A 25,312-nucleotide genomic window follows, 5' to 3' on the forward strand; every position below is an offset into this window, starting at 1 on the left:
CTTAAAAGGTAATATTATAGTTTCTGTTGGCTTGGGTAGCATCTTTTGCCGATGGACCGACGGTTAAGATACACACACACTTTAAGTTGCCCGAAAATACCATAATATTTATTAAGCTGGCCCCCGTTGATAAAGTACTAATATTAATAAAACCGGAGGCCGACACCACGTTGTCGTTTATGCACAATATCAGCCAACAATAATAATAATTATGGTCAGTGGGTACAATGTCGCGGTACTTGATTTTTATGCTTAAAAATTGTGGTAATTAAAATATTATAATACAAAATATGCCGGCAACAAAATGAGTTGCACGTCATACGGTTACAATAGCGGCAATAATTATTATTACTTACTCACTTGAACCATCAAGATAGTAGCAAATATTTTAATTTGAAATACTTAACCCGACTAAATGTATAGTCGAGTAGGTTTAGCTAAAAAAATGTTCAATCGGCCTAACTAATTTATTTAGTTATTCCAACTAAATTTGCCATAAGTAATTAGCAGTGTTCAATTTACCTCGTTATTTTTTAATTGAAAAAGGTTAATATGTACTTTATACCTAATTTAATAGAATAAAAAATAAATATTGGCCTTTTTTTATTGCATTTACATTTTTCCCATTCCCTTGCAATTATTATCCCACACAACGTTATTCGAATGAATTATGCTCTAACTCAGCTCAAGGTCTATTTCAATTTAATGATGTCATTTTTAAGCCGAAGGAGTTGCTAAGGGTTTAAAATATTAGACCAGACTAAATCTTTTAAGCACAGTTATGGGGGGGGGGGGTAAAGTTAACCCTCCCCATAATATGCAAATTGGGTAATTTACTTATATTGGAACTGCGGTTGCTTAGAAGAACACTGCATGGTAAAATCCAAACTTTGGTGAATCTCTTCCAGTCTTCCCTCAAATCCGTCATTTGAGAGCCTTTTTTATTTATATATACTCTACTTTAAGGCAAGTATTCCTTGGCTACAATTTTTCGCCTTCGATCAATATGAATATTTTTATTCGACTTGACAAAAATGTAAACGGATCGGACAGGACATTGCAAGTTGTGAACAAAGTAGTGTTTAAAAGGCTTCGTTCGCTAACGTACTCTCAAAAGGGTTTCTTTGGTGCAATTATTTACTTATAGCCGGTTAAACGGATTTAATAACGGATTATGAGCATCGCGTTAAATGCTCTCTCAAGCGGTTTAATTTAATCTAAGCGATTTTTTTTTTGTTTGTTAATTTTAATAGTCTTACAATAGTCGACGACTTTGAATTATTTTCGTCGGTGGCAATATATTTTTTTTTAAATTTTTTTTTATTGATATTAATATCACAATATAGTTGTAATTCCGGTTAGTAGATTCACGGGGAACTTACACGCCTTAAACTTTTTTTTAATTTTATTTTAATTACAATTTTATGTTTGATAATTATTATTATTAATATTTTAATGCTAGTTGCTCAAATATCGCAACGCCGCAACAACCCTGGATATATATTTTAATATGTTTGCGGTAATTGTTTGGGAAAAATATGCGTTTAAATAAAATAAATGACCAATTACCAAAAGATAAAAATTTAATATTCACCTTGAGTGAAAGTAACAAATCTCTGTTGCAATCCGAAGGACTAATGTCACTTTCGGCAAGGCTGGACGAGTTAACGATCTGTATTGACTTTATCGAACGAAGTTAAATAGGTATAAAATAATATTCGTTGTAATTGGCTTTTTTTATTGGATTTTATTCTATTGCCAAATATAGCTGATTACTCTAGTCGATACGATTGAGCAACATTAATTCTAATTAATGTAGATTGTCGGTTTTTTTGCATGAACCGACTTAACTCAAACAATCCGCAATTACATATAGCTACTTGACAATACACTTGCAGTGCTTGCCCAAAACTAGTGTTGAGTAATCGGTGACGATTATAAGAAAAAGAAAAATAATAACGAATTATTTCCTCGACACAAGTCGTCGGTGCTTCCTCGCGGTGGTTATCTATTTAAGCGTTTTTTTTTTTTTTTTTTTTTAGGACATTTGTCATAAAACAAAATTGTGACATTGACTCTTCTCGCATACTAAGTCCGACGGTGTTATTACAATAACAGCTATCTATTTACTTCCGCGACTGTGCGTTGCAAGACGGTTCTACCACAACCGGTAACCAGTTTTGGGCTGTATTTAATAATATCCGGTTCATCCAATAGCAACTAGTTTTGTTTTTTTTTTTTTTGCAAAGTCGATTTCTCCACTATAGGTAAATGTTCCGTAATAAACCTACCCGGTTTCCATTTATGATGTCGCGGCTTATGAAATGTTTCTAACGTTAAATACACACAGAGACGAGACCTTGAATCGAAGGTACCTAAGATACTTAAAAAAAAAAAAAATGTGAACGATTACTGTTTACTAAGGACGAAAGTCGAGTACAGAACTGACCGAGAAAGAAATGTAGTCGATCCGTTTGAACCGAAAACCGGCTCTTGTTGAAAAAGGAAAGTCATGCGTGTGTCTTGGTGTCAAGTTTACTAATAAAATAAGTATTTTTTTATTTCTCCACAAACCGATGACGAATTTCGTTTTGGACTTTTAACATATTATTACATTATAGGTACATAATATTATGCGGCTCGAGTGTTATCAAACAACGCGTCGAGTATAATATTAAATTATTCATACCTAACCGAGTAACACACGGACGTTCATAAAATACTATTCAATTCCATCACACGGGAAACCTAAAACCTACCTCTAATCGACCACTACTCGAGATACATATATTTACACAGTGTGAGTCTTTGGAAATAATTTAAGTTATTATTATTACAGATTAGAGCTGTCAAATAATTTGTTTAGTATCATCGAAGACAAATAAGTCGAAATTTATGGGAAATAGAAAAATAAAATAGTTCCAATAAATAAGTAAACATGACAATGACAAATTTTCATTAAATATGATACTTAATATTATTCATAGAACATTCTCAATTGAATATTCAAATTAGATCATTCAATAAGTATTCAAAAATGAATAATAAAAAAAATATATATGGATGTCCTATTATTACTTATCTGATCCATTACAAAGGCATAATACTTAACATTATTTATACAATATTCTCAACTGAGTATATGTTTAAACTAGATCTTAATAATAATAATAGTCAATACATATTGAAAAATGATTAAAAAAAACAATATATGAATATATTATTACTATAAAAAAAATTTAATAAAAAATTATTTATAATATAATAGTTATAATAATAGAATATTCATTCCATGTGTTATTTTAAAATAATGATTATTCTTCTACGAATATTCTTTTAGGGACAATATTTTATTATAAATTGTTACATTGTTATTATTAGAACAAATCTTCGGCGATAATCCAAGTAATAACAATATCTTATTAAAGCTAATATTAATAGAATAAACAAAATTGAAGATCGATAGACATAGGATATGAATATCCTGTGTCACTTGCAATATTACTTGCACTACTAATATTATTATTATTATTACTCGAACGTCGACGGTAAAAGCCAAAAACGCTTCCTGTTTTCGACCATCTTATACTTTTAGATTAGGAACAATATTATCACAAGCTAAACTCGAGAGTGGCAAAAGTACATTGAGAAGCCAAAAAACAATATGAGACAACGGCAATAATATTAATAAAGTGACTCTCGACTAAGTTAATATAATTATTTGACAGCCTTAGTTATAAATTAATGACTACACTTGCAATTAAAACTATGAAGTAACACTGCACAATTATATAAAGTTTTTTTTGTTTTATTTTATAACTGTAGATTAATAGTTTTAGTTTTTTTTATGTAACAGCTTTAGTAAGTGTTGGTCTACTGTCTTGCTGGTCCTTTTTACTGTTTTTTTTTTAACTAAAATTCTTCTAACTAATACCATTGAGTACAGTCGATATGGTAATGAAATATTATGTCGAATGATGTGCAAATTTCTAGTGCTATCGCTATGGTTATGGCGGGAAAAATAACAATATATATATATAATATATAAAATATGTTTATGAGTAATATTTTAGATAGGTACACAATCATTTTATCACCAATTCATTCGATTAATTACACTTTAGACCTTGGTCCCGTACAGTATACATACTATTACCGACACCAATGGCCTGAGTGATTGATTGTAGCTGTTATTGTTGACTCAGCACAATTGAAGTTTGAAGAGACTTATAAGTAATATCAGCTTGTACAGCGGCGCAAGTCTGTTTTAAGAATCGATGATCTGTGAAATAATCTTAACCCTCAAGACATTAGACACAATAATATGCAAGTCAATGCCTAACTTAAGACATTAGACAGGTTCATCGTCGTGTGAAATCAATTAACCAAAGCAATATATATAGATAGATAATAATAATTACTTATTACCGTTGTAATTTGTATTGGATAATGTACATGCTTATTATATTAACTAACTAATACTTAAAAATCCACACGATAAGCAGTCCAAATCGAAGGATGACCGTTCAATAGTTGAAGGTTTCTCGAGTCATCTTACGGCATCTTACATGGTGCGCTTAAGGTGTTTTTGAATTCAAACGCACGGACAAATCAAAATTCAATATAATTTCCCAAATCGGTTCCGCAATTCCGCTAAGTACACCCGAGTGCCCAATAATTGAATGTTAACGGACAAAAAAAAAAGTACATATAATTATAAGTGTTAAATACACGACGGTTATTTAACATTGAACGCAGCCGACAGGTCGTTATTATGTTGTTTGAGTTTATCTTGAAATTTATTACTGTCCTTTCACCGGTGCAACTTTCTAACGAAAAATATTTTATTATCTAATTCAATGTGTACAGAAAAAAAAACGTATTTAATTTTATATTTTTTAGCAGCAGAAAACAATTACACCATCACAGCTTGGTGGTAACGATTTTAGAGCAAAGCTACATTAAATGTAAACATTGATAATAATAATTATTTTTTAATTTTTTAAAACAAAATCGAATAACGTTATAATTGAAAGAAAATAATAATTTTATTATTCAAATCGAATTACTCAAATAGAGTCCAGATCCGTATTATAAACTTGCTATAGTATTCCCATGATGTTATGCCATTACGACAACTGGCATGTAATTAGTATTAGCTGTAGAAATTCTATTGAACCAAAAAAAAAAAAAGAGAACAAACAGAAGTACAAATTGTGAACCTCGTTAACTGCATATCGTTGACTAATTATAGTATGATTACCACTTATTAGAAATAAATTAACAACTATGTGTTGTTTCCTTTTTTGTCTACACACCAAAGGCGTTATTATAATATAAATGATTAATTAAGTTCTAATGCTAAAAACATTATTACAGTATATTCCGAACCCAGCCCTAAATAGATTTTTGCCATTTTATATAATACTCTTTTATATGAAACGCAATAGTCCTTGATTTCTGGAAATTCAGCGAACAAGATCTTGCCGAAGGTCTGACATTGGGATTTATATATAATTTTTTTTGCAATTGTCGGGTTTATCACTAACACCATATCATATTATTTATGTTGTTCGCACAATACAAATGTGTAAAGTAACATAACACCGTACAAAATGAACTTGGATTGTTTTATTTATATAAAATCGAATGTGGATTTAATCGAATTGGACACTTACATTGACATCATGCTAATTATAGATGTTTTTGTTTAATTTTGTAATATTATTCGTGTGGTCGGTTCGTTTTATTTTGTGTATTTAATTATTCTATAGTGGGAATAAATTACTTGATATTTCACTTTGTGTTAATTCCGCTTACGGGACGTGCCAATTAACAATATTGTGCAAACATTCGTTAGACTCCTTTGTAACGTTACAGTTTACATTAATTACTATTTCTATACTAATTTAGAATAAAAAAATTGACGAAGAATTCAAGCGCACGATTATTATTGAGAATCGTTTGGAATGTCATAATTTTCACATTAAACAAAATCAAAATATTTATATTAAAAAAAGATTTTTTCATTTTTTTTTGTGTTGCAAAAATATGCTAATTTTGATTAATTTCCAATAACGGACGTAACGTGGTCCGGATTATTCAGAATTATTTCTAACCTCTGGTCGACTGACTTGGTTGGAATGGTAATTTATGATTGTGACAAGTTTTTCAAGGTCCTCTACCAAACTGAGCCGTATTTCGATCAATTGAGTCCGTGAGAGTGATCAGAGTGTGGTTAGATATTCTACAAGAGTGAGTCGAAAAAACAAACAAAAATACTGGTGGCAAATTAAAATAAACCAATCCAGTAGACGGACATTGTTTTTGTTCTAATTATTCCCATTTAGGTGAACAGTTGAGTCGGATTTAAATTTTTAAATAGAAATATATGAAATTTATAACGTGAAGCGTTCGAAAATGATAATTATCTAATTTTCATAATTGCTCACTTCCCGGTGTATAATATTACATTATCTACCATTGTTGTAATTAAGATACACTAATAACTGTACATTCAACGTCTGTAAAACAGGTCGGTTAATAAAAAAAAAACCGAATGGAACAAAACACAATGTGTTAATAGTTTCGCGCGGCAGAGTAGTCTGATCGCGAGATGTTTTTAGCCGATTGGGGGAGATGTGCCAGGGCAGCCACGTGACATAAGACACCACACAGAGCTAAGACTCTGATTTTGGAGGTCGCGTTAACATAACAATGGGCGATGCTGATTTTTTAAATCATTAACAGACAACAGCACACGGGGAGGAATGGAAACGATGTGACGAACGCGTTACCTATTTGGAAATCGTTTGTTGTTTCTATTGAGACGTTTCCGCTGAGCGCAGCATCGCAACGGGGAACCTTTGACGGTCTTGCAGACTCGACAGAAAAAAAAAACAGAAATACCCCCAGCGGAATCGTAGCCTAGAGAATGTTTGTAGTTTCTATTATTTTTTTTGGCCAACCAATTGTCAACATGTTATCATAAACCCATTGCTCGCCAAACTCATCCCGACACACCAATCTTCCAGACAATTATCATTTAACCTACTGCTCGCAAAATATGCTCATTGGCATATCTTATTTTGTTCTTAATTTAGCTCTTACCGGGTATGACGGCGGCGCCCATTTTTCGGTTACTCCTAGCCAACGTCAGGGCTATCAGGGCGCAATCGAACAGCGGCTTGGTCAGGTGCGAATAAAGGTGGGCTACGGACGACGTGAAAGCCGTGATGTCGTCGGTGAGCCGGTGGTCTGCGTTCTCGATGCGACCGTCCATGTTGCTCACCCTGTAGTAAGTCTGGTCTTTGAAGTATAGGCCGTACGCGTGGTCCACCAGCCGTGACCTGTGAACAAAAAAGCCAACACGGTTATAGTAGAATTTTGGTCAATTGTGGCAAGACACAAGAAGTGGTGGCGTTCAACGCTGACACGAGTGTAGGACAGCCTCGGCCACCTTTATCGAACTCTCGAAAGAGAGGAATAGACGGGGTAGTGTGCCCACGGGGTGGCGATGAGAGGAAATCGATCAAATCTGGATTATTGTCAAGACAATCGTAGCCAGTAAGGCATAGAACATCAGCTGATCATAACACATAAATCCAATGACATTCCTTACAGTACTGTAAGAGAATACAAGAAGTTTGCTGGTCTTAAATTAAAAAAAAACCCCCATTAAGTTTCCTTTACCAACTCTGCTCAGATCCTGGCAGTTTGTTATCGTTTTATGAGAGAAAAAAATACTTTAACGCGGTGCTTGATATGCATTTATGGTGACAGCAAAATTATACCGATTTCGTACCGAGTGAATTGAATAACAGCTATTTTGTGCTCACTGGCATTGTTTATACCAAGTCCACTGGAACACGGCTAAAACATATGATACACTTCATAGATATATACATAAGGTACTCCTAAACGATCCCAACTTTATTAAAACCTTAATAAAAAACTACTATCAAATTTCAGAGTTGTCAGAAAAAAACCCAAACCCAAAAAAGGGTTATCAAACGTTTAAGCCGAGCCAAAATTTAGTGTTAACCGAAAAATATGAGTTTTAAAAGGTCTAAATTCGTCGATTCAGTATGATTCAGTACGTTGAAATAGTTCTAATATTTCTACGATGGTAAAATTGTAAGTGATCCATTATCTATTGATAGTCAAGAAGAAGACTTTAGCAGAGAAAATTGCAAGTAAATTCTGTGTTTTTTTTTTGTAGTTTGCACATAAGACATTATCTCCGTTCTAATCTAAAGGTTATTCGCTAACCTCTAGCCATTCGTACGATACACCGGAGAAGGATTTGCGTCACTAAAAAATCGTCGATTGCGGTTAGCTTATATTACAAAAAAAAAGAAATAATAATAAATACCGAATGTACGCAAACATATTGTATCACAATCGGATTGAGCAATACCATTGTTTCCACTGCTCAGCTCTCTAACATCTCTCTCTCTCTCTCTCTCTCCAACGACGACACGGATGGATGTACAATATATTATTTGACATTTGTGTTCGCCTCCTTAATGTAACCGTTGAAAGGCAAATGATGATGATTACTATATGGAGACATTAATAATCTAAACTGTACAGATAAGCGGTGCTATACACAAAAGAACGGCGACCGATTTTGATGTCCGGACTCGTTGATGCACGACCACACAAAGCAACTGAATTGTTCGGTCTGCGATGCTACACTAGTAGACACTTTTTTAATTAGGCCAGGCATTGATTGCGCAAGCACACGAATCATCAGACCACATAACCATGAAGTTGTCGGTTGCATCCAATCGATTGTGAATAAGACACGATAGTAATAGGTTAATGCGAAGCTGAGAAGCTATTGATTTTGCAATGATGTTTTTTTCGCAGCTCGAGTCTGCACAAGAAATTACAAGGTTTTACTCCCAATCGCTTTAAAAAAAATTTTCTCTGGAAACTATAATCTTGTGTTCACTACCGACAAAACCGTTTGACGCCATAATCAGCATAAGACTTGAATTTAGTTTTCATTTTAGATACATAATAACTTTTGCCCCATTACTTAACATTGTGACATCATCATCACTGCAATGCCCACTATGTACGCAATGAGTTTTTTCGGAATAAGAACCAAAACAAATCTAAAAAGCTACCATCACGTCATCATCGAAAAAATCTGGTGCGAAGGATCAAAAGTCAATTTCATGTTTTCTATTTTAAATAGCCTTAAAAATTGTAAAAATAAAAATACCTTTTGGTGGTATTTTCAACGTGTTTCAAACTGTTCTGCGCATGTCCTTCGAATAACTTTTATAAATTATAATTCAAAGTACAGATTTCGCTTAGGAAATGATTTTTTTTTTTTGTATTTTGCATAACTACTTTAAAATTGATTACCGCCACTTATGACAGCCAGACGGCCTCAATACACTAACTTTATACAGCGCTCGTTTGTTTTTTAGTCTCTACAGCGTTGCAAGCCACTTAAAATCTACCGGAAGTGGTCGTGCTTACATATAAAAAAAAACCTATGCGAATATTGGCTATATTGATGGATGATTAAGGACGCTTGTAGTTTTCATGATCATTGTCATTGACGTCAAAAAGGTGAAGAGCGTACGTTATATTGTGGGAGACGTGAACGCCTTGGCAACGTGTACAGAATTCGTTATGGAGTTTTTTAACACACCGTTTAGCCCGTGACTAAAAAATGACCTATACACTTTCCAATAGTGCTCCTGACCAGGATCGGCCTGATCGGATTGAGATAATTATATGGTATCGTCGGTCAAATAGTAATGAATCCAAAAATTAGGTGTTTCTTTTCTAAGTGAGTGCTATCACTGCTGTGGTCACAGAACTGTTTGTTGAATGAATGTTAGGTAAAAAAAAAAGAAGTTAATTCCTAAGTTGGTATTATATGTTCTAAGCATCTCAGAAATGGTGAAAAACGCCACTTGTTGGTTTTTTCGTGGTTTTACGTAAGCCTTATGGATTCCATATTTTTTTTCGTCAACTTGATGTTTCATCTAAAACTTAAATTTAGGTTAGTTAAGATTAGATCAGATTAGGTTATGAAATCGCTGTTAAGTCCTTGCGCAATACTTGTGGATGTGTGTTTGGATTAAAAATAATTTTTGAAAACGCAAAATAGAATTACAACAATAAGGTACCTACGTAACAAACGGCGTCACGGCGAATAATTCTTAACTACTAAGTACGAAGAAATTAAACCTATGTATTATGTTCAATAAGGATTAATTATTTTGTTTACCTGTTGAGAATACAAATGCACACGCGGTATAAACACATCACGTACAACATACAGAGTAGTACGTACTACTCCTGACCAGAAGAAACTTAAAAAAAATGGTATAAAATCTAAATAGAAAAAAATGACCTAAATGAAACTACGAGTGAAAAATTATTATTATCATTTTACAACCACACCGATTTGCGAAGTACAAAAAAGGATTTCACAAATATATAATATATCATTACGGTCACACGTCGGCGTCAACGTTTACTTATAGCAAACACACTGACTTTATTTGTTTTGGCACTTGATGGAAACACGTTTGGGTTGCCTTCCTGCAGCACTACTGTTTGTGTTTAATATGAGTAAATATAACGCGGCAAGAACTAAGAATCCATCAGTGTTGATCTCCATGTGTTGTAGGACTGTAACGTTCTCATTACAATTATTATTTGTGCACTACAAGTCAGTAACAATGTCGATACGCCCGTTGACTAAGGTGGCCTCAATAGGATGCAACAAAATGAAAATTCCAGCTTTATCTTCAAGTCGAACACGCTAATTTCAGTGGCCAATTATAATAACGTTATCCAGTTTAAAATCTCTCGGGACGGGCTCTTCTGGAGATTTCAATCTGCACGTTTTTTAAATTTTATTTGTACTCAAAAAAACTCCAAAAAAAAAAATCTACTTGTGAATTTTGTACCGGCACAGATAGATTGTTATCATTGTCTCGGTTAGGTAATATAATATATGATACGGTGCTTGTTCTCGGTTTGTGTGTCGCGTCCGTGTCAAAATAAGTCAGTTAGGTGTACATTGTACAAGTGCAGTGCAAGTACGAGTATTAGCCCGCGGAGGATTTCCGTAGTTTCTCTCTACCGGTTAAAAACAATAATAATAATAATATAGGTACGACAGTGCTCATTGCCAAATCCTACCACGACGGCTAATACTATGATATTATAACATAACTATTGTCTTACGATCCATACGCCAGTCAAGGAGAGTACAATATAATACAATATCGGCACAAGACACGCTTTGTACATAAATTAAAAAAAAAAAATAAAAACCGTCGCCCGGTCGACTATTTTTATTTTCCCACCGGTGTTCGTCGTTTTTTTTTCGTTGTTAACAAACATCTCAAGGTGACGTATGCGCTATTCGTATGTTGTAGTAGAATCCCAGTAATTGGCGCCAGCTGTCGTTTTTATGGTAAGATTACAGTACCTGCCTATTCCATCAAAGTGGCTCGAGCTAGAGACACTCGCAAGTATGACAAGTGAAATGCCTGAGAATTGCCAAATCATAGTTGTGTGTATTGCACTCGAGCTGATGAACACCCCACCCGTTGGCAAACCTACCTGTTGCACAGAAGACCGAGACAAGGGACAAAATATAAGTGATAAGAGATAACATATTTTTTTGAACGCTTACAAAAATTCAACACACGCTAACTGGAAACAGTCGCGTTGATATCTCACGCAATGGCCGACACAGGATAAAAGTCTGATGGTTTGTTATTATCATCATCATCATCATATATTCTTTCTGGTCATCTTTGTCGTAATCGTAATGCGCCACCGCCGCACAGTGGTCTGACAATTAAATTTAGGTGGCAAAAATAGGCCATTAAAAATGTTCAAAAAATCAATTTTTTTTTTCTAGGATCTTATTAGTATATGATTGCTAGAGTAAATATAAAATTTCAACTTAATGAAATTTTTTGAACTGGAGTTATAGCCAAGTGAACTAAGCACATATTGTTTTTTCTGTTATTTTGAAAATAAAAATGCCGATATTTAATTAATTTTTTTTGGCTATTGAAATATGTAAAATAAAAAAAATAAAATGCTTGATTGTTAAGTAACATATAAAGATTATACAATAAAAATAATTTTTTTTTAAGTCCCTAACCGGTTATGAATCATAAAACAAATCGAACGTTTTTTTTTTTTCAAAGACTTCAGTTAAAATTTACTCAATTTTACCCTAAACCCAATATATGCATTTTATAGAGGAAGTTCTCAGCTATAAGAATATATAATTTTTTATTGCGTCCCGACGCACAAAAATCATATTGTCATAAAAAATGGTGTTTTTTAAAAAAAAAATTTTAATTTTAAATTTGTATAGAAATACAAATTTAATTGTATCTGTATACAATTAAATACAACTAAATAAATATACAATAACAAAATATGTAACACTGTTATTTACAAGTACTAGACGTAATGAATTGTTTGAGGGGGTAATCAGTAAATATAAAGTTATATTGGGAAATCAAGTATTTCATTTAAACAGATAAGATCTGAAGAAGCACAAGAGGCCAGGAATAAGGGCTATACAAATATTCGAGAACACAATACACGGAAAGTCTGTAGAAACACACCAATTAAGATCACTTTAATATATTACTAGTTTCATCTGATCCATATATATCATCGCTGAGAAATTTGCAAAGAAAAAAACCGAGGAATTTTTTAATGACGTTCTTGCATTAATTATAATTAACAACGGCGAATATGTTACACTGAAGAATTAATTTTCTGATATCAATATAAGCATTTAAACCAAAACTAATATTTCATAAAATGTCTGATTAAATGAAATACTCGATTTCACAATATAACTTTATATTTACTGATTTTATAATCTTTATATGTTACTTAACAATCAAGCATTTTATTTTATTTTATTTTACATATTTTAATAGCCAAAACAAATTAATTAATTACCGGCATTTTTTGTTTTCAAAATAACAGAAAAAACAATATGTGTTTAGTTCACTTGGCTATAACTCCGGTTCAAAAAATGTTATTAAGTTGAAATTTTTTTACTTACACTAGTAATCATATGCTAATGAGATCCTAGAGAAAAAAATTGATTTTTCGAACATTTTTAATGGCGTATTTTTATGATGATTTAACTTTGTCGCAGTTTCCAATTCGAAAGTGCACGCATGCACTGCGCATATAATATCGGCGGGCTCTCCCTTTCACTATTTGTTAAATAATATACTAATAATAATGATAATATATAACGAACGAGAAAAAAAAACCGCTATCTCCGCTGTATAACCGCAGAGTTACCGCTCCGGGCTAGTACATATAATTGGTCGGTTTGCTGGGTCGATGGACCTTTACAACACATCACATCACATCACAATAACAATAAATGATAATACTGTTCGAACAAACGAACCGACGGTGTCCGGACGAGCACACGACATAGGCAACGGTTACAATACCGAGATGCAATGATACTAAATAATAATCTAAATACACACATAATGGCCGTTGATTTGATTGATGTCTGAATCACTCAAAGGGCCACGCCCTTTGCCGGGGGCTTTAGTGGTATTTAAATTAAAAAAATTACCACGTGGCTGAATGTATTATATTATATTGCAATTTGTCTTTTAGACACAAAAGAAAATTCAGAGTCGTTTACACAGTGCAATCGCTCCGGACGAAACAACCTCATTCGGATTCAGCGAACAAAAATTAATATATTATGTTCGCTTCTTTTTCGAAAATATAATATGTAAATAGTACAGTGCATAATACGATTTCGATCAGGAACAAACCCCAAAATGGTGAATATATTTTATAGCATTTTTCTGGTTGCTTTCCTACATCAATTGCCTCCAAAGTTTCATTTTTATTTATTTCATATGGCATATTATATTGGTGAAAAAACTTGGTGGGGGGCACATAATTAACACGAAAGAGTAAAGTAAAATTTTTTTAACTAATTTAAACAAAACTAAACTAATGTATAACACATAAAATAATAAACAATAACGAGTCTATAATCCTCTATATTGGCCAATTCAGCAAAGAAAATTGAATAAAAACCTTATTTGAAATATAATGAAATATAAAACCCAAAACTGTTTGTTTTTTTTTTTTGCAACATTAGAGGCGATTTAAAAACTAAACTAGGTAGTAGAGCTAGAAAAATCTGATGATTCTTAACTTTTTAAACAATGATCGAATAACAAATATTTTTACTATTCTTCAGTTTTTACTTTTATCAAAAAATTCATAAAATCTAAAAGACTATTTATCATTTATAAACTTAAATGATGAACAAAAACATAGTAAAATATGTGTTTCGGTTTTCGCAATCAAAAACAAATGAATTACATTAACATTTTACAACACTTAAATATTTTTTAAACGTTTTCTGAATATTTTTGTGAGATTTAAATTTTATACTGTCTTGTGAGCTTGACCCGATTCATAAAAAAAAAAAAAACTTATATAATATATCCAACACTTTTTATTTCTTAACAAAAGAATCGATAAAATAGGCATATTGTTAACAGCCCAAATGCATTAAGGTCAAGCGAGTAAGTAATTGTTTGAACAAATAGGACAAATAATAACGACTTGTTTTATATATATATACCCATACAGCAGAAAAACAAATATTTGTAAAATAAAGTAAATATGCTTATGGTTAAAAAAAAAACATTGTTTTTTTTTTTAACAATAATTTGATGCTTTGCAATTTGGGTGGAAATGTTTTTTGAATAAATAAACAAAATGTCGTCGAGATAATTATAATATTATTATGGTAAATAATTCTAATCGTTTGACGTTGGTTTGTTTTGTAGCAATAGGAATTCCCATTTCCGGATGGCCCAAAAGAGACAGATCCTAATATTATTTTTACTCTTGAGAATACTAGTAGAAGGTATATTAGTAAAATTTATAGCTTTTTTCATCCGGATACATATCAACGTACTTGTACTTAGTATTTAAGCAATTTTTAAACAGCTTTAGGTACATTTTGGCTATTTTTAGAATATTTTACAGACATTGCGTTGTTTTTCGATTACCTTCCTATTATCATGGCTCTACTATGATAATATGGGTTTCTTAAAATCGAATTTTATTAAAAACGATTACCGTTATGTAACACAGACCATGCAAACGCTGTTATTATTGATTTTGTAATAGTTACCCGGTTATCGGTTTCGACGGGTTGTGATGATATTTTTAAAGAAAAAAAAACCTCCTCGTGTGTTCTATGACAACACATAACACACTGTCTTCCCGTTATTATCGTGTAGGCATATATTTACATTTGTTTTGCTTTTTTTTTTCATTTCAACGACATCTAATCGTTTCCTGATTCGGTTGGGACGCAAATAAAGCGTTGTGTGCTCAGACACAAGTTCAAGGGCACAACAACAATAAGGTAAAAAGGTGCACAGTCAGCGACACTTGAGTAGCTAAGGCGTTGGTTTTTTATACCACAATTATCAATCTTTAAGTAGTGTTGAGCTTTTGCTTTGGATTTGTATGCGATTAAAGCTATCGATAGCCACGGTTATCATAGCATACACTGAAGGTTAATATTAATAACTGGTCAGCACGAGTAGTTGTAACTGTTAAGGATAATTATTCTTTTCAGCCCAAAGTAAAAAAAAAAAAAAAATATGATTCAACCTGTACGACACAGAAAACGATGTCGACGTGATGTTATTAATTTTATTGCCAACGTGACTGCGAAGTAACCGCCTTGTTGTATTTTGTATATAATTTTTTTTTTTCAAGTATAATTTAAAACGTTATGATATTCTGTTTGAGCTGATGTCGCAGATAATTTTGTGCTCTGCTCCTGTAATTTATTATAACAACAACGCAGTACAAATTATATTACTATACCGTGTACACGCGCCCGTCAAATTGGACTAATTTAAAAAAAAAAAAAAATTAAAATACAACCGCATTTAAAATGGGATTTTATATAGCATGTATGTATGTATGTATGGCAACGCTAGTCTATCGCGTGCAGCAGCTAAATATTTAAGTCAAGGATGAATAATAAATAATAATCGTTTATATCACGCCGTGGGTCTTTATAATAATATTGTATTATACCGCAAAATACCTATTTTCTATTATATAAGCGAACAAGTTATTATTAAGACCATTTGGTAATTATAGACGGTCATTAAAAATGGCTCTGTCCGGCCAAGCATAAGCTTACTGTTCATAGAGTTGTGCAAATTCTTGTTCGAACACTTTGGACTCTTGTTGAGGTGCAGTGGCGTAGACACGGGGGGGGGGGGGGTTAGGGGGTTCAACTTACACTTGATTTAGCTTAATACTTAAATTTTATAATACCGTTAGTTGTTATCACATGTCAGTTAACAATATCAAATTTACAATTATTCAAAAAGAGTAAAAACATACCTTAGAAATACTATGTAATCATATACAATTTTTAATTGTATTTTAATCATCTAACTTATTTTAAACAGGATCGGTCTAAATGGCTTAGTTCTTCTGAGCTATTATCGAGATGAATTTGCCAAAAAGCCAAGAAAAATAGACATTTTGTTATAACTTATAAGTGTTAAAAAGTGAAATAAACTCAGTGTTTTTTTTTTTTGCAATGCCTGAAAAAGTATTGGATGAATTAGCAAGTAAGCCAACAAAAATACAAATTTTGTTATAAGTGAAACAAATTTAATGAGTTCTTTTTTCCAACCGTGAACCCCCCCCCCCCCATAAAAAATTCCTGTCTACGCCACTGTTGAGGTGAAGGGATGGACTTTCAATCGTAGTGAACCGTGGGAACAAAGGAAGGATACTGCATAGTAATAATGGCGCCCCAGTTACCAGAGAGTACAAAAGGGATTTGGATCGATAGATCTAGAATGTAGCACGTAAACGCGGTACAAACCGAACAACCGTTAAGACCGGAAAATTAACGAAGACTCACTTGGCTATCAATTACAGGAAAACACATCTTCGGCTCGACCGTATTAACGGAAATAACCCGTATAACCAGAACTATAACTCATCCAGAATCCAGATAATAATTTCAGGACAAACTGGTAGTTTGACCCGCAAAGCGGTGTGACAATAATATGTAAACAAACATATAACACAAGTATGGTTTCGAACTACATACACCGCAATTACAAAATTTTGTACATGCCTGCCCGCCAAACAAATCCGTCACCACGGTCTTGGGTTATGGTTTTCACACAAGTTGCGTGCACACGCCATGGAATACAATTGATGTAGAGCTGTGACATCATGTATAACTGGAACTCGCGAGGGTCGGTGAGAAATAGAGGAAAACCACTTTAAGTTAGAAAAAGATATAGGAAGAGGCCAAACGCGGATTCTAATCGGTTACGTGACTAATAACAACACGGCTAATAATGTTATTATCCTTATGGTTAATATTAATTATTATTGTTGTTTACACGTTTATAAACGTGCCGGCGAACAAATTTTAATTTGTCCAGTCGTTAACACACACACACACATAACAGAAATCAGTGATTTCAAATGACGGTCGATCAAAATCCAAACGCTCGATGGGGATCCATATTGATTTGTACACGATAAATTAATACATTGACGATGATCGTCGGTCGTCGATCACGTTATCGTGACGTTCTAAAATACCGTGTGTGTGTTTATATGTTAACGGCCAGGAGCAATAACACAGCTCTCGCCCAGAGTGTACACATGTTTTATTCCACACACGAATGCAATAATCGCAATTATTATTATATTTCCTTAACCCCGAACCTCGGACGGTTGGATTGTGCCACTTGTCAGCGTTGCTGAATTTCGTTTGATAAATATTCACCAATTCTCATTATTGTTGTAATACAACCACAATAATTGATGATGTCGGTAGACATGTCGTTTTCCTTTAAGTCGAGGTGTTGCGCAACGCCCAGACCACAATAGAAAGTTTCATTCCAAATGTGCCATACGAACGGAATGGAATTTTCCTAAAATTCTCTTGGTCTTCTTATATGCGAACCTCGCAAAATCAGTGACGACCGCATACAAACCCGGATGGTTCATATTTACTGCACTGGATCAGATGCCAACAAATAGATGACCGTCGAGTACAAGATTTCCACGGCTAATCGTTGTTATTGTCTGGGAGCTACTGCCAAGACGTTTGAGAGACAAAATGACGAGTCCAATTTGCCAATATGCGAAGTCGTTTGCAGTATGGCATCGTAGATGTTTATTGCAAGGGAATGGATTTGACTGAGATTTAAAGCGACTAAACGAACAGTGATTTTTCATAAGAACTACACACGGTAGCGTCTCGTCATCATCAGAATGATCATTTGTTATTACATAAGCTACTAGCAAGTACTCGGCCGTCTGACTGACAAGTGATCGATTCAATGGATCGTGTCGGGGCTGTGACATCATCGGCAGACGTTTTCATATACAGATCATGTGCAGATCTTTATCAGATCTAGTTTTGGAGAGAGCCAAGTCCGGTCAAAATGCAATCGCCAAACGCACCAATAGTTCACATGATGCGACAATTGAAGACTGAAATCTGTCGAGATCGAAGCAATAGCCATTCTGGTCTGGTTCGCCAATTCTTAATAATTAACAGTTTGCTTATGTTTGCAAAGAAGAGGATTTCGAAAACCGTCGAATCACTCTGGTTGATCTAAAGCGATGGTTATGCCATCAAACATGACAATTGCAAATCATTGTCTTTAATTACTTTTCAACTAAAATATAGGTTACTTTTGGACCGGCAGAGTCACTCACACTATCTGGACTTTTAATCAAAATGACTTGCGCCTTGAAAAATCATACAAAACTCTTTTCCAACAGTTTAACGAATTGACAGAAGGTATTTTTTTTTTTGGAAACCTCAAATCATATAAAAGTATCTGTCGGTTGTGCAAATTATTTATCTTCAACGCCGAGTTTAGAGAGTGATTTATAATGATGTGGTTCTTTTTTGGGGTGCGTGGATCCGTGAAATTTTTAACCGCTCAATAACCTACTTGCTCGTTTACAACTTGCTTGTTTCCCCCACCTAACCCTATGCCGATGATTGATTAGAACCTTCGATAAACTGGAATATGGAAAATTCTATTAGTTCTATTAGGGAAAACCACCCACTTCCACCCAACTTACCCTGAGCTATAACTCCTCCGAATAGAGTAAATTAATATCCGTTTATACAGCTTTCTCTGAAGCTGCTGTTTTATGACTTTTAAGATCTTAATGATACATATTTCCTAGAACACAGCACTTAGCCTTCAAAACAATTCAATTTTTCCTGTTTTGCTCGATCCGGAAAGACTTGGGTTTCATAGTTTTTTTTATTATACAGAATAATCTGCATAGCTTGTGGACTCAGATGATTTCAATAACAATAATTGTATTTTAAAGACAACCAAAAAACAATTTTTTTTTTCACAAGACTGAAGGGTAACTATAATACTACTTGTTGTACAGAGTAACACCGGTGTTACATACTGTGGTGTAAAAACCAGTTTTCGAGGTGTTCCAGTGAATTGAATAATATGTAGAATAATGATTCAATCGTTTCCGGTCAGTCAGGCGATGGCCTTTGATAGCTCTGAAGCATTTTGAACCTTGTAATTAAATTATAATCATTTTTTTTTTTTTTGGAGGTATTTAAATTTTAGGTTTTCCATTTGTTGTTTTTTTTTAATCTAAATGTTTCGCTTGGCAACAAGTGGTTTTAACCGTGACAAGATAATAAAAAAACAAATATTGCATATTTATCGCATGGTTTTGTGTGTAATTGTGTTTTGTTTACTTGCCAATCGAAATAACAGCTGATACTTTTTTTTTTATAAGAAAACAAACACAATTGCAATGACAAGTTAAACGGTGATAATCATTTATTCTAACAAAACAGACCTATGAAAGATATCCAAAACGGTTTGGTTTGTGATAATATTTCCCGCCAAAAACCGAGACAATTCAAAAACTGGCAACGAATCCCTTTTGCTTTTTCAATCAAACTTATTTTTGTCAGAAACTAGAGTTGGCTTTCAATGGGCCTGATTGGGTAATTTCAAGACCGGTTTTCATTCAGTGTTGGATAGATGATAAATGGTTCACATGGAATGAAAAAGATTGCTTTTCACTATAAAAAGCTTTTTTTTAAAACTATTCTAGCCAACCCATCTAAATATAATATAATCGCTATTCATTGTATATTTTACAAATTTAGTTGAATTTAATTTAAATCAAACATTTATAGAGTCAAGTATGGTGTGAAATCTGTTCGGGAAAATCCCGACTTACCGGAAAGCCAAAGCCAGTTTGCACTCCAAGTAACGAATCATGGAGTTGAGGAAGGTGGCCGGCAGCGCGCACAGCAGCCACTTGAGCAGCATCAGCCCGAAGTTGTGCACGTCCCGGCGCACGATGTACTTGACCATTTTGCCCTCCATGGTGGCCACGAAAATGGACATGAACGTCCGGCAGACGAGCGCCAGCGTGTGCATGGCCAACAGGCCCACCTCGGGCGTCCAAAAGCCGGGCACCATCAGCCGGATGAGCTTCCTGAGCTGCATCAGAAACTCGCGGTTGATGCTGGGCCCGGCGGCCACCCTGAGCTTTTTACGCTTGCCGGTGGCCACGGCCGCCGCCGGCGCGGTCGTCGTGGCCGCGGTGACGTCCGCCGGTTGTTGCGGCAGTCCCTTGGTGTTGTTGTTGTCGCAGGGATCCGCCGACGGCTTAGCGCCGCCACTGGCGCCGCCGTTGCATACCTTCAGTACGATTGGATAGCCGAGTTTGCAGCCGTACAGCAGCACGGCCACGGCCAGCACGCCCTTGCTGTAGTGTTCGCGTTTGATGCGGCCGTCCAGGAATTTCGATATGACGGTGGGCATTTTGCGGTGCGCTTGTTTTCCGACAATATACCTGTACAAAATTACAACACCTACCTACCTACTGTGTTATGATATTCTAAACCGATAACCCAAAAGGGGTCTCTTAACGCGAAACGACGTCCAGTCAAGACATTTGAAACCGCACGCTATCCGCACACAGAAACAATACCGCTTATCACGGAGGCGAGACGCAGTTTACTCCCGAATGATAATAATTACTATTATTATTATTATTACACAAATAGGTAGTAGCGACGTTACTGCCGGAATGATAAACGGACGCGCGCGCGCACTGCGGTTGAACTGCGCGTACCGATATGCTGAACCAACGTTACTGACTGACGACGGCCACCGTAGCGATAGGAACGCCAAACGTGCGCTGGCGGCGGCGGCGGCGGCGTCGGTAACAGCTGACCCGCGTCAGATGTTTTGTGTTTACCGCGGGCCCTCTGTCCGGCGTGCCACCGTTACCGGCTGCGGCGGCCGGGTGTGCGTAGGTACGCCGCACCGACGGCTAGGCGCGTCCGGACGGGGAAGCCGGGTGAGGCGCACATCCTCGCCGCACCGGTGACGCATCTAGTCTTTTGTTCTCGTTACATTCATAGGCGCAAATTCGTTGAACGCCTCCAGGCACAGCTTCTAGATGGTTTCTAGCATTTATTCATTTAATTTATTACACTCTTTCAAGGGCAACGTAAAAATGATAAAATCAGACAAAACATTGGATTAAAACAAATATAATATGTTTAAGATACAACTATACCAGTTAGAAATCAAAATAATAAACAGTAGCAATAATGGTCTAAGTGTGTGTTTAGTTGACTATTCCATTCAACTAACGCCAAAACTACTCTAAATGTAAGGGACTTCAACAAGAGCTATGAACTACCTACCTACTTATTACTTACTATTTATCCTTATTTTTTAAATTCATTTAACGATATTCGTCCCAACTGTTACTGCTATTCAGTCGATTACTAGTAAACAACATTAAACTTGGAATAAAACGGCGTATGCCTATCATCCATCCTGCAATATTGTTAACAAATAAGTTTAAAACTAATACAACGAATACATTAAACACACAAAATAAAAACGTATAAATAACAGTCGTAAATAATTTTTAAGTTTATTTCAAGATCAGACAGACTAGGAAAACGGTCTTTGGCATAGCTAAGCCAAGTTCTAGCAATAGCATAGCAATAGTGTCATCCATTTTATCATTGTACACATAAGGCTGAAAAACTTTACACACACTTTACATAGCCAACTTGGAAATTAACTGACTACTTATAGCATTTTATGTAAATTGGGAGATAAAATTTTTTAATTTCTTATTGTATACCTATTTCAAACCTTCAACGGTCAAATTATTGTTATTTTTTTTTTTTTTAGCAATTTCTCAGCGAATGTGTTGCTGTTTTAATGTTTTGTTTACTAAAACCAAATACAAATTCCTAAATGGCTAAATGTCATATAACGCGGTGATAATAATTATAATGATATCGCTAATGTATAGTATAAGTAAATCTTAAATTCTTATACAAATTTACAACAGACGTGCCAATAAATTATTTTCAACTACAGTACATTGACATCGAATGAACATATTTTTGATAAAATGCATTTACACAATGCACACGTGCGCTTAGGCCATTGCAATGGTATATAATAATATGTGCACAATTTCTGACACAATGTCAGTCAGTTTTTATTGTTATTATACTTAAGTGTTAATAATACTTAGTGTGCTAAAAAAAAAGTAATAAGCAATTTTATGAGATTTTAATTTCGCTTAAACCGCACATTGTTATAGTAATAATAATTGTTGAAAATCGCTTCTTCTTTACAATGAAATTTCAAAGAGTACAATAATTGTTATCGTTCGGAAATGCCATTTTGTAATATTATATTATTATTTACTATTGTAATTTTACCGGTCGTTTTTCCACCATTTTTAGCATCGCATTGAAGCCTCGAAGGACAATATTATAGCTGTTTTTTAATAGTATAATCATTTTTAATGTGCCATAACTATGTGCCTACCATTTTTATTATGTAATATATGCTTCTAGTGTCATAACGATTATTCAATTAAATTGCACATTTTACCGAACAATCGTCGTTGGATAATTACTGAATAAAATTCTACTAATAATTATTGTAAACCAATAAAAAAAACGTCGTTTTATAATTTTTATATGGTCGATTAAAATAATTAATTAACTTTTAACCATTTCAGGTACAATGCAAATTGTTATAAAAAATATATGTACATATATATTGTCAAAACAGGTTCAAACATATTATCCAAAAGTATTTACGCAAAAATCAATGTTTAAAATAATAATATGTATTTACACTAAATACTGTTAAATTGACAGCTATTGATACATTCCCAATTATTTGGCAATATTTAAATACAGAACATTTTACTAGAAATATAATATTTTAATAAAAAAATGAATAACGTTTAAAAACATGTTCCCTGTATCAATTATGTTTTTTTTAAATATTATCAGTTACAATAATTATGTTCTCTGCAGTAAAATATATTTTTTACTTGATATATTTATTAAAACAATTATTGTTCATAACGTTCCATTAAAAATGTACAATATAAATAATTCATTATGAATCAGTCAGCAAAATAGCAAGTGAAACGTTATTTTGGTCAGAATTTGAATAGTTCTTTCAATGAAATATTATTTAAATAATTAGTCAACATAAAAAAAAAAATGTAAGCTACAATTTTGCGTTACAGTTTTAACAGATTTTATGATAATTTAAGTATACAATTAACTGACAAAATCACCAAGTTTTTATTAATTAACATTTCTTCTTTTGTATAAAAACCCATTAGAATAATTATTAAGTAAAATATTTAGTTCTATTAAGACTTATACGTTTTCTGTAAACACCTTTGCTATTTGTATTGGTTAATTGTTCATAAAATTCTCATATTATTTATTCACTTTACATCTTAATATTTAATAATATTGTAGAATACCTATAAAGTGACACATTACAACATTTATAATAATATTATGATAACACAAAATTATATTTTAAGTGTGTAATTATTAATCTAATCTAAAAATTGAATTTTCTTAATAGTGAGTAGGTACTCATAATTATTAAAAATAACACAATAGTTATTATTCATTAACTTTTAGTAGTGTTCACAATATTAGTCGGTATTGGAAAGCGTAGCAAAGTAATAATATTGTATTATTACCTATTATAACAGTAAGTAAGTACCTATTATATTAATCTTCAAACAATAATTATTTTTGTAAAAGAATATAACGATAAAATTATTAAAAAAGTATAATATTGACTTATAAGTGGTAAACAAAAACCGTTTTTTGACTCTTACCATGTTTTTATTTTGTCAAGTTCACAATTGACAATATATTTAACTATCAAAAGTAGCTCTCAAAACAAGTTTTCTATGACTTGTTGGTTAATTCGGTATTTCCATTGAAACTTTTTGTAAGTATAAGTATCTTTTTCACAATTATAATGTACATTTTTTTTTCTTCAATTTAAAAAAACAAAAAAACCGTATTAAATGTTTGAAAATATGAACATTTTTTGTTTGTTTTTCGACGACGTTATCGAAACATAAACGGTTATTTATGGGCTGAATTTTTTTCTCTATTTTTTGTGGTTTATACCACAACTTGTTTTCAAGTCAGAACAGCGGCTTACAATATTATTCAAACGGCATATGTGTGGTTCGTTTGCCATGTCGTTTTGTTTTTTTGTATTAATATTTTTCAGTTTTAAATCTGTATGGAACAATATTTTTGTATTTATATATTGACAAGCCAAAATAATATGAAAAACTTCAAAATTCGTAACCTCCCCGCCCCAATATATACTGGTTTTTTTCTTCAAAACAAAAACAATACTAAAATTAATTATTGACAACAAGTAAAATTGGTTTGTTTATTTTCCAATGTTTGTTTTGGATAAAGTCGAATGTTATTGAATTTATTATTCTATATATTATTATTTTTTTATATGTCATGGAATTTTTCGATTGGCGTTCTTGAATTATTGTGCGTCACGCGTACCAACCTATAACTTTGTGTGTATACTTGTGAAGGTAAAAGTGATTAATGATTATTATTGTTTTTGAAAATTATAACTTATTTTTGTACACTTAGGTACCCGGTCAAGCCGTATAAATAAAGCATAATCCGTATAATTAAAAAATCAAAAAAACATCTATACTTACATACGTCACAGTATGTAAACAAGGTTACAGCCAACGTCAGTTTTTTAGCTGACAAGGTACTTATTATTTTTACATTTAAGTGTTTTTTTGTTTTTTAATTTTTAATTTAATTTTTGTGTCTGGAATCACGACGGGTATCTTC

General features: G+C 33.3%; 1 protein-coding gene across 1 annotated transcript in view; it reads right to left on the reverse strand.

The window, feature by feature from the left end:
- The window catches only part of LOC126836667 (ATP-binding cassette sub-family D member), a 31,949-nt gene extending 10,676 nt beyond the window's left edge, over nucleotides 1–21,273 (reverse strand). Inside the window, exons 1-2 of the mRNA XM_050570265.1 lie at nucleotides 20,335–21,273; nucleotides 7,111–7,349 (exon numbers count right to left, since the gene is read on the reverse strand). Of these exons, the coding sequence (XP_050426222.1) occupies nucleotides 7,111–7,349; nucleotides 20,335–20,924 (829 nt within the window). The 5' untranslated portion in view covers nucleotides 20,925–21,273. The remainder of the gene's footprint in view (nucleotides 1–7,110; nucleotides 7,350–20,334) is intronic.
- Nucleotides 21,274–25,312: the final 4,039 nt, after the last annotated feature.

This window comes from Adelges cooleyi, unplaced genomic scaffold (genome assembly GCF_023614345.1).
Source record: "Adelges cooleyi isolate 19-005CV unplaced genomic scaffold, UGA_ACOO_1.1 ACOO_flye_CR_arks_rails_tigmint_CR_PRNA_1, whole genome shotgun sequence".
Classification (NCBI taxonomy): Eukaryota; Metazoa; Arthropoda; class Insecta; order Hemiptera; family Adelgidae; genus Adelges; species Adelges cooleyi.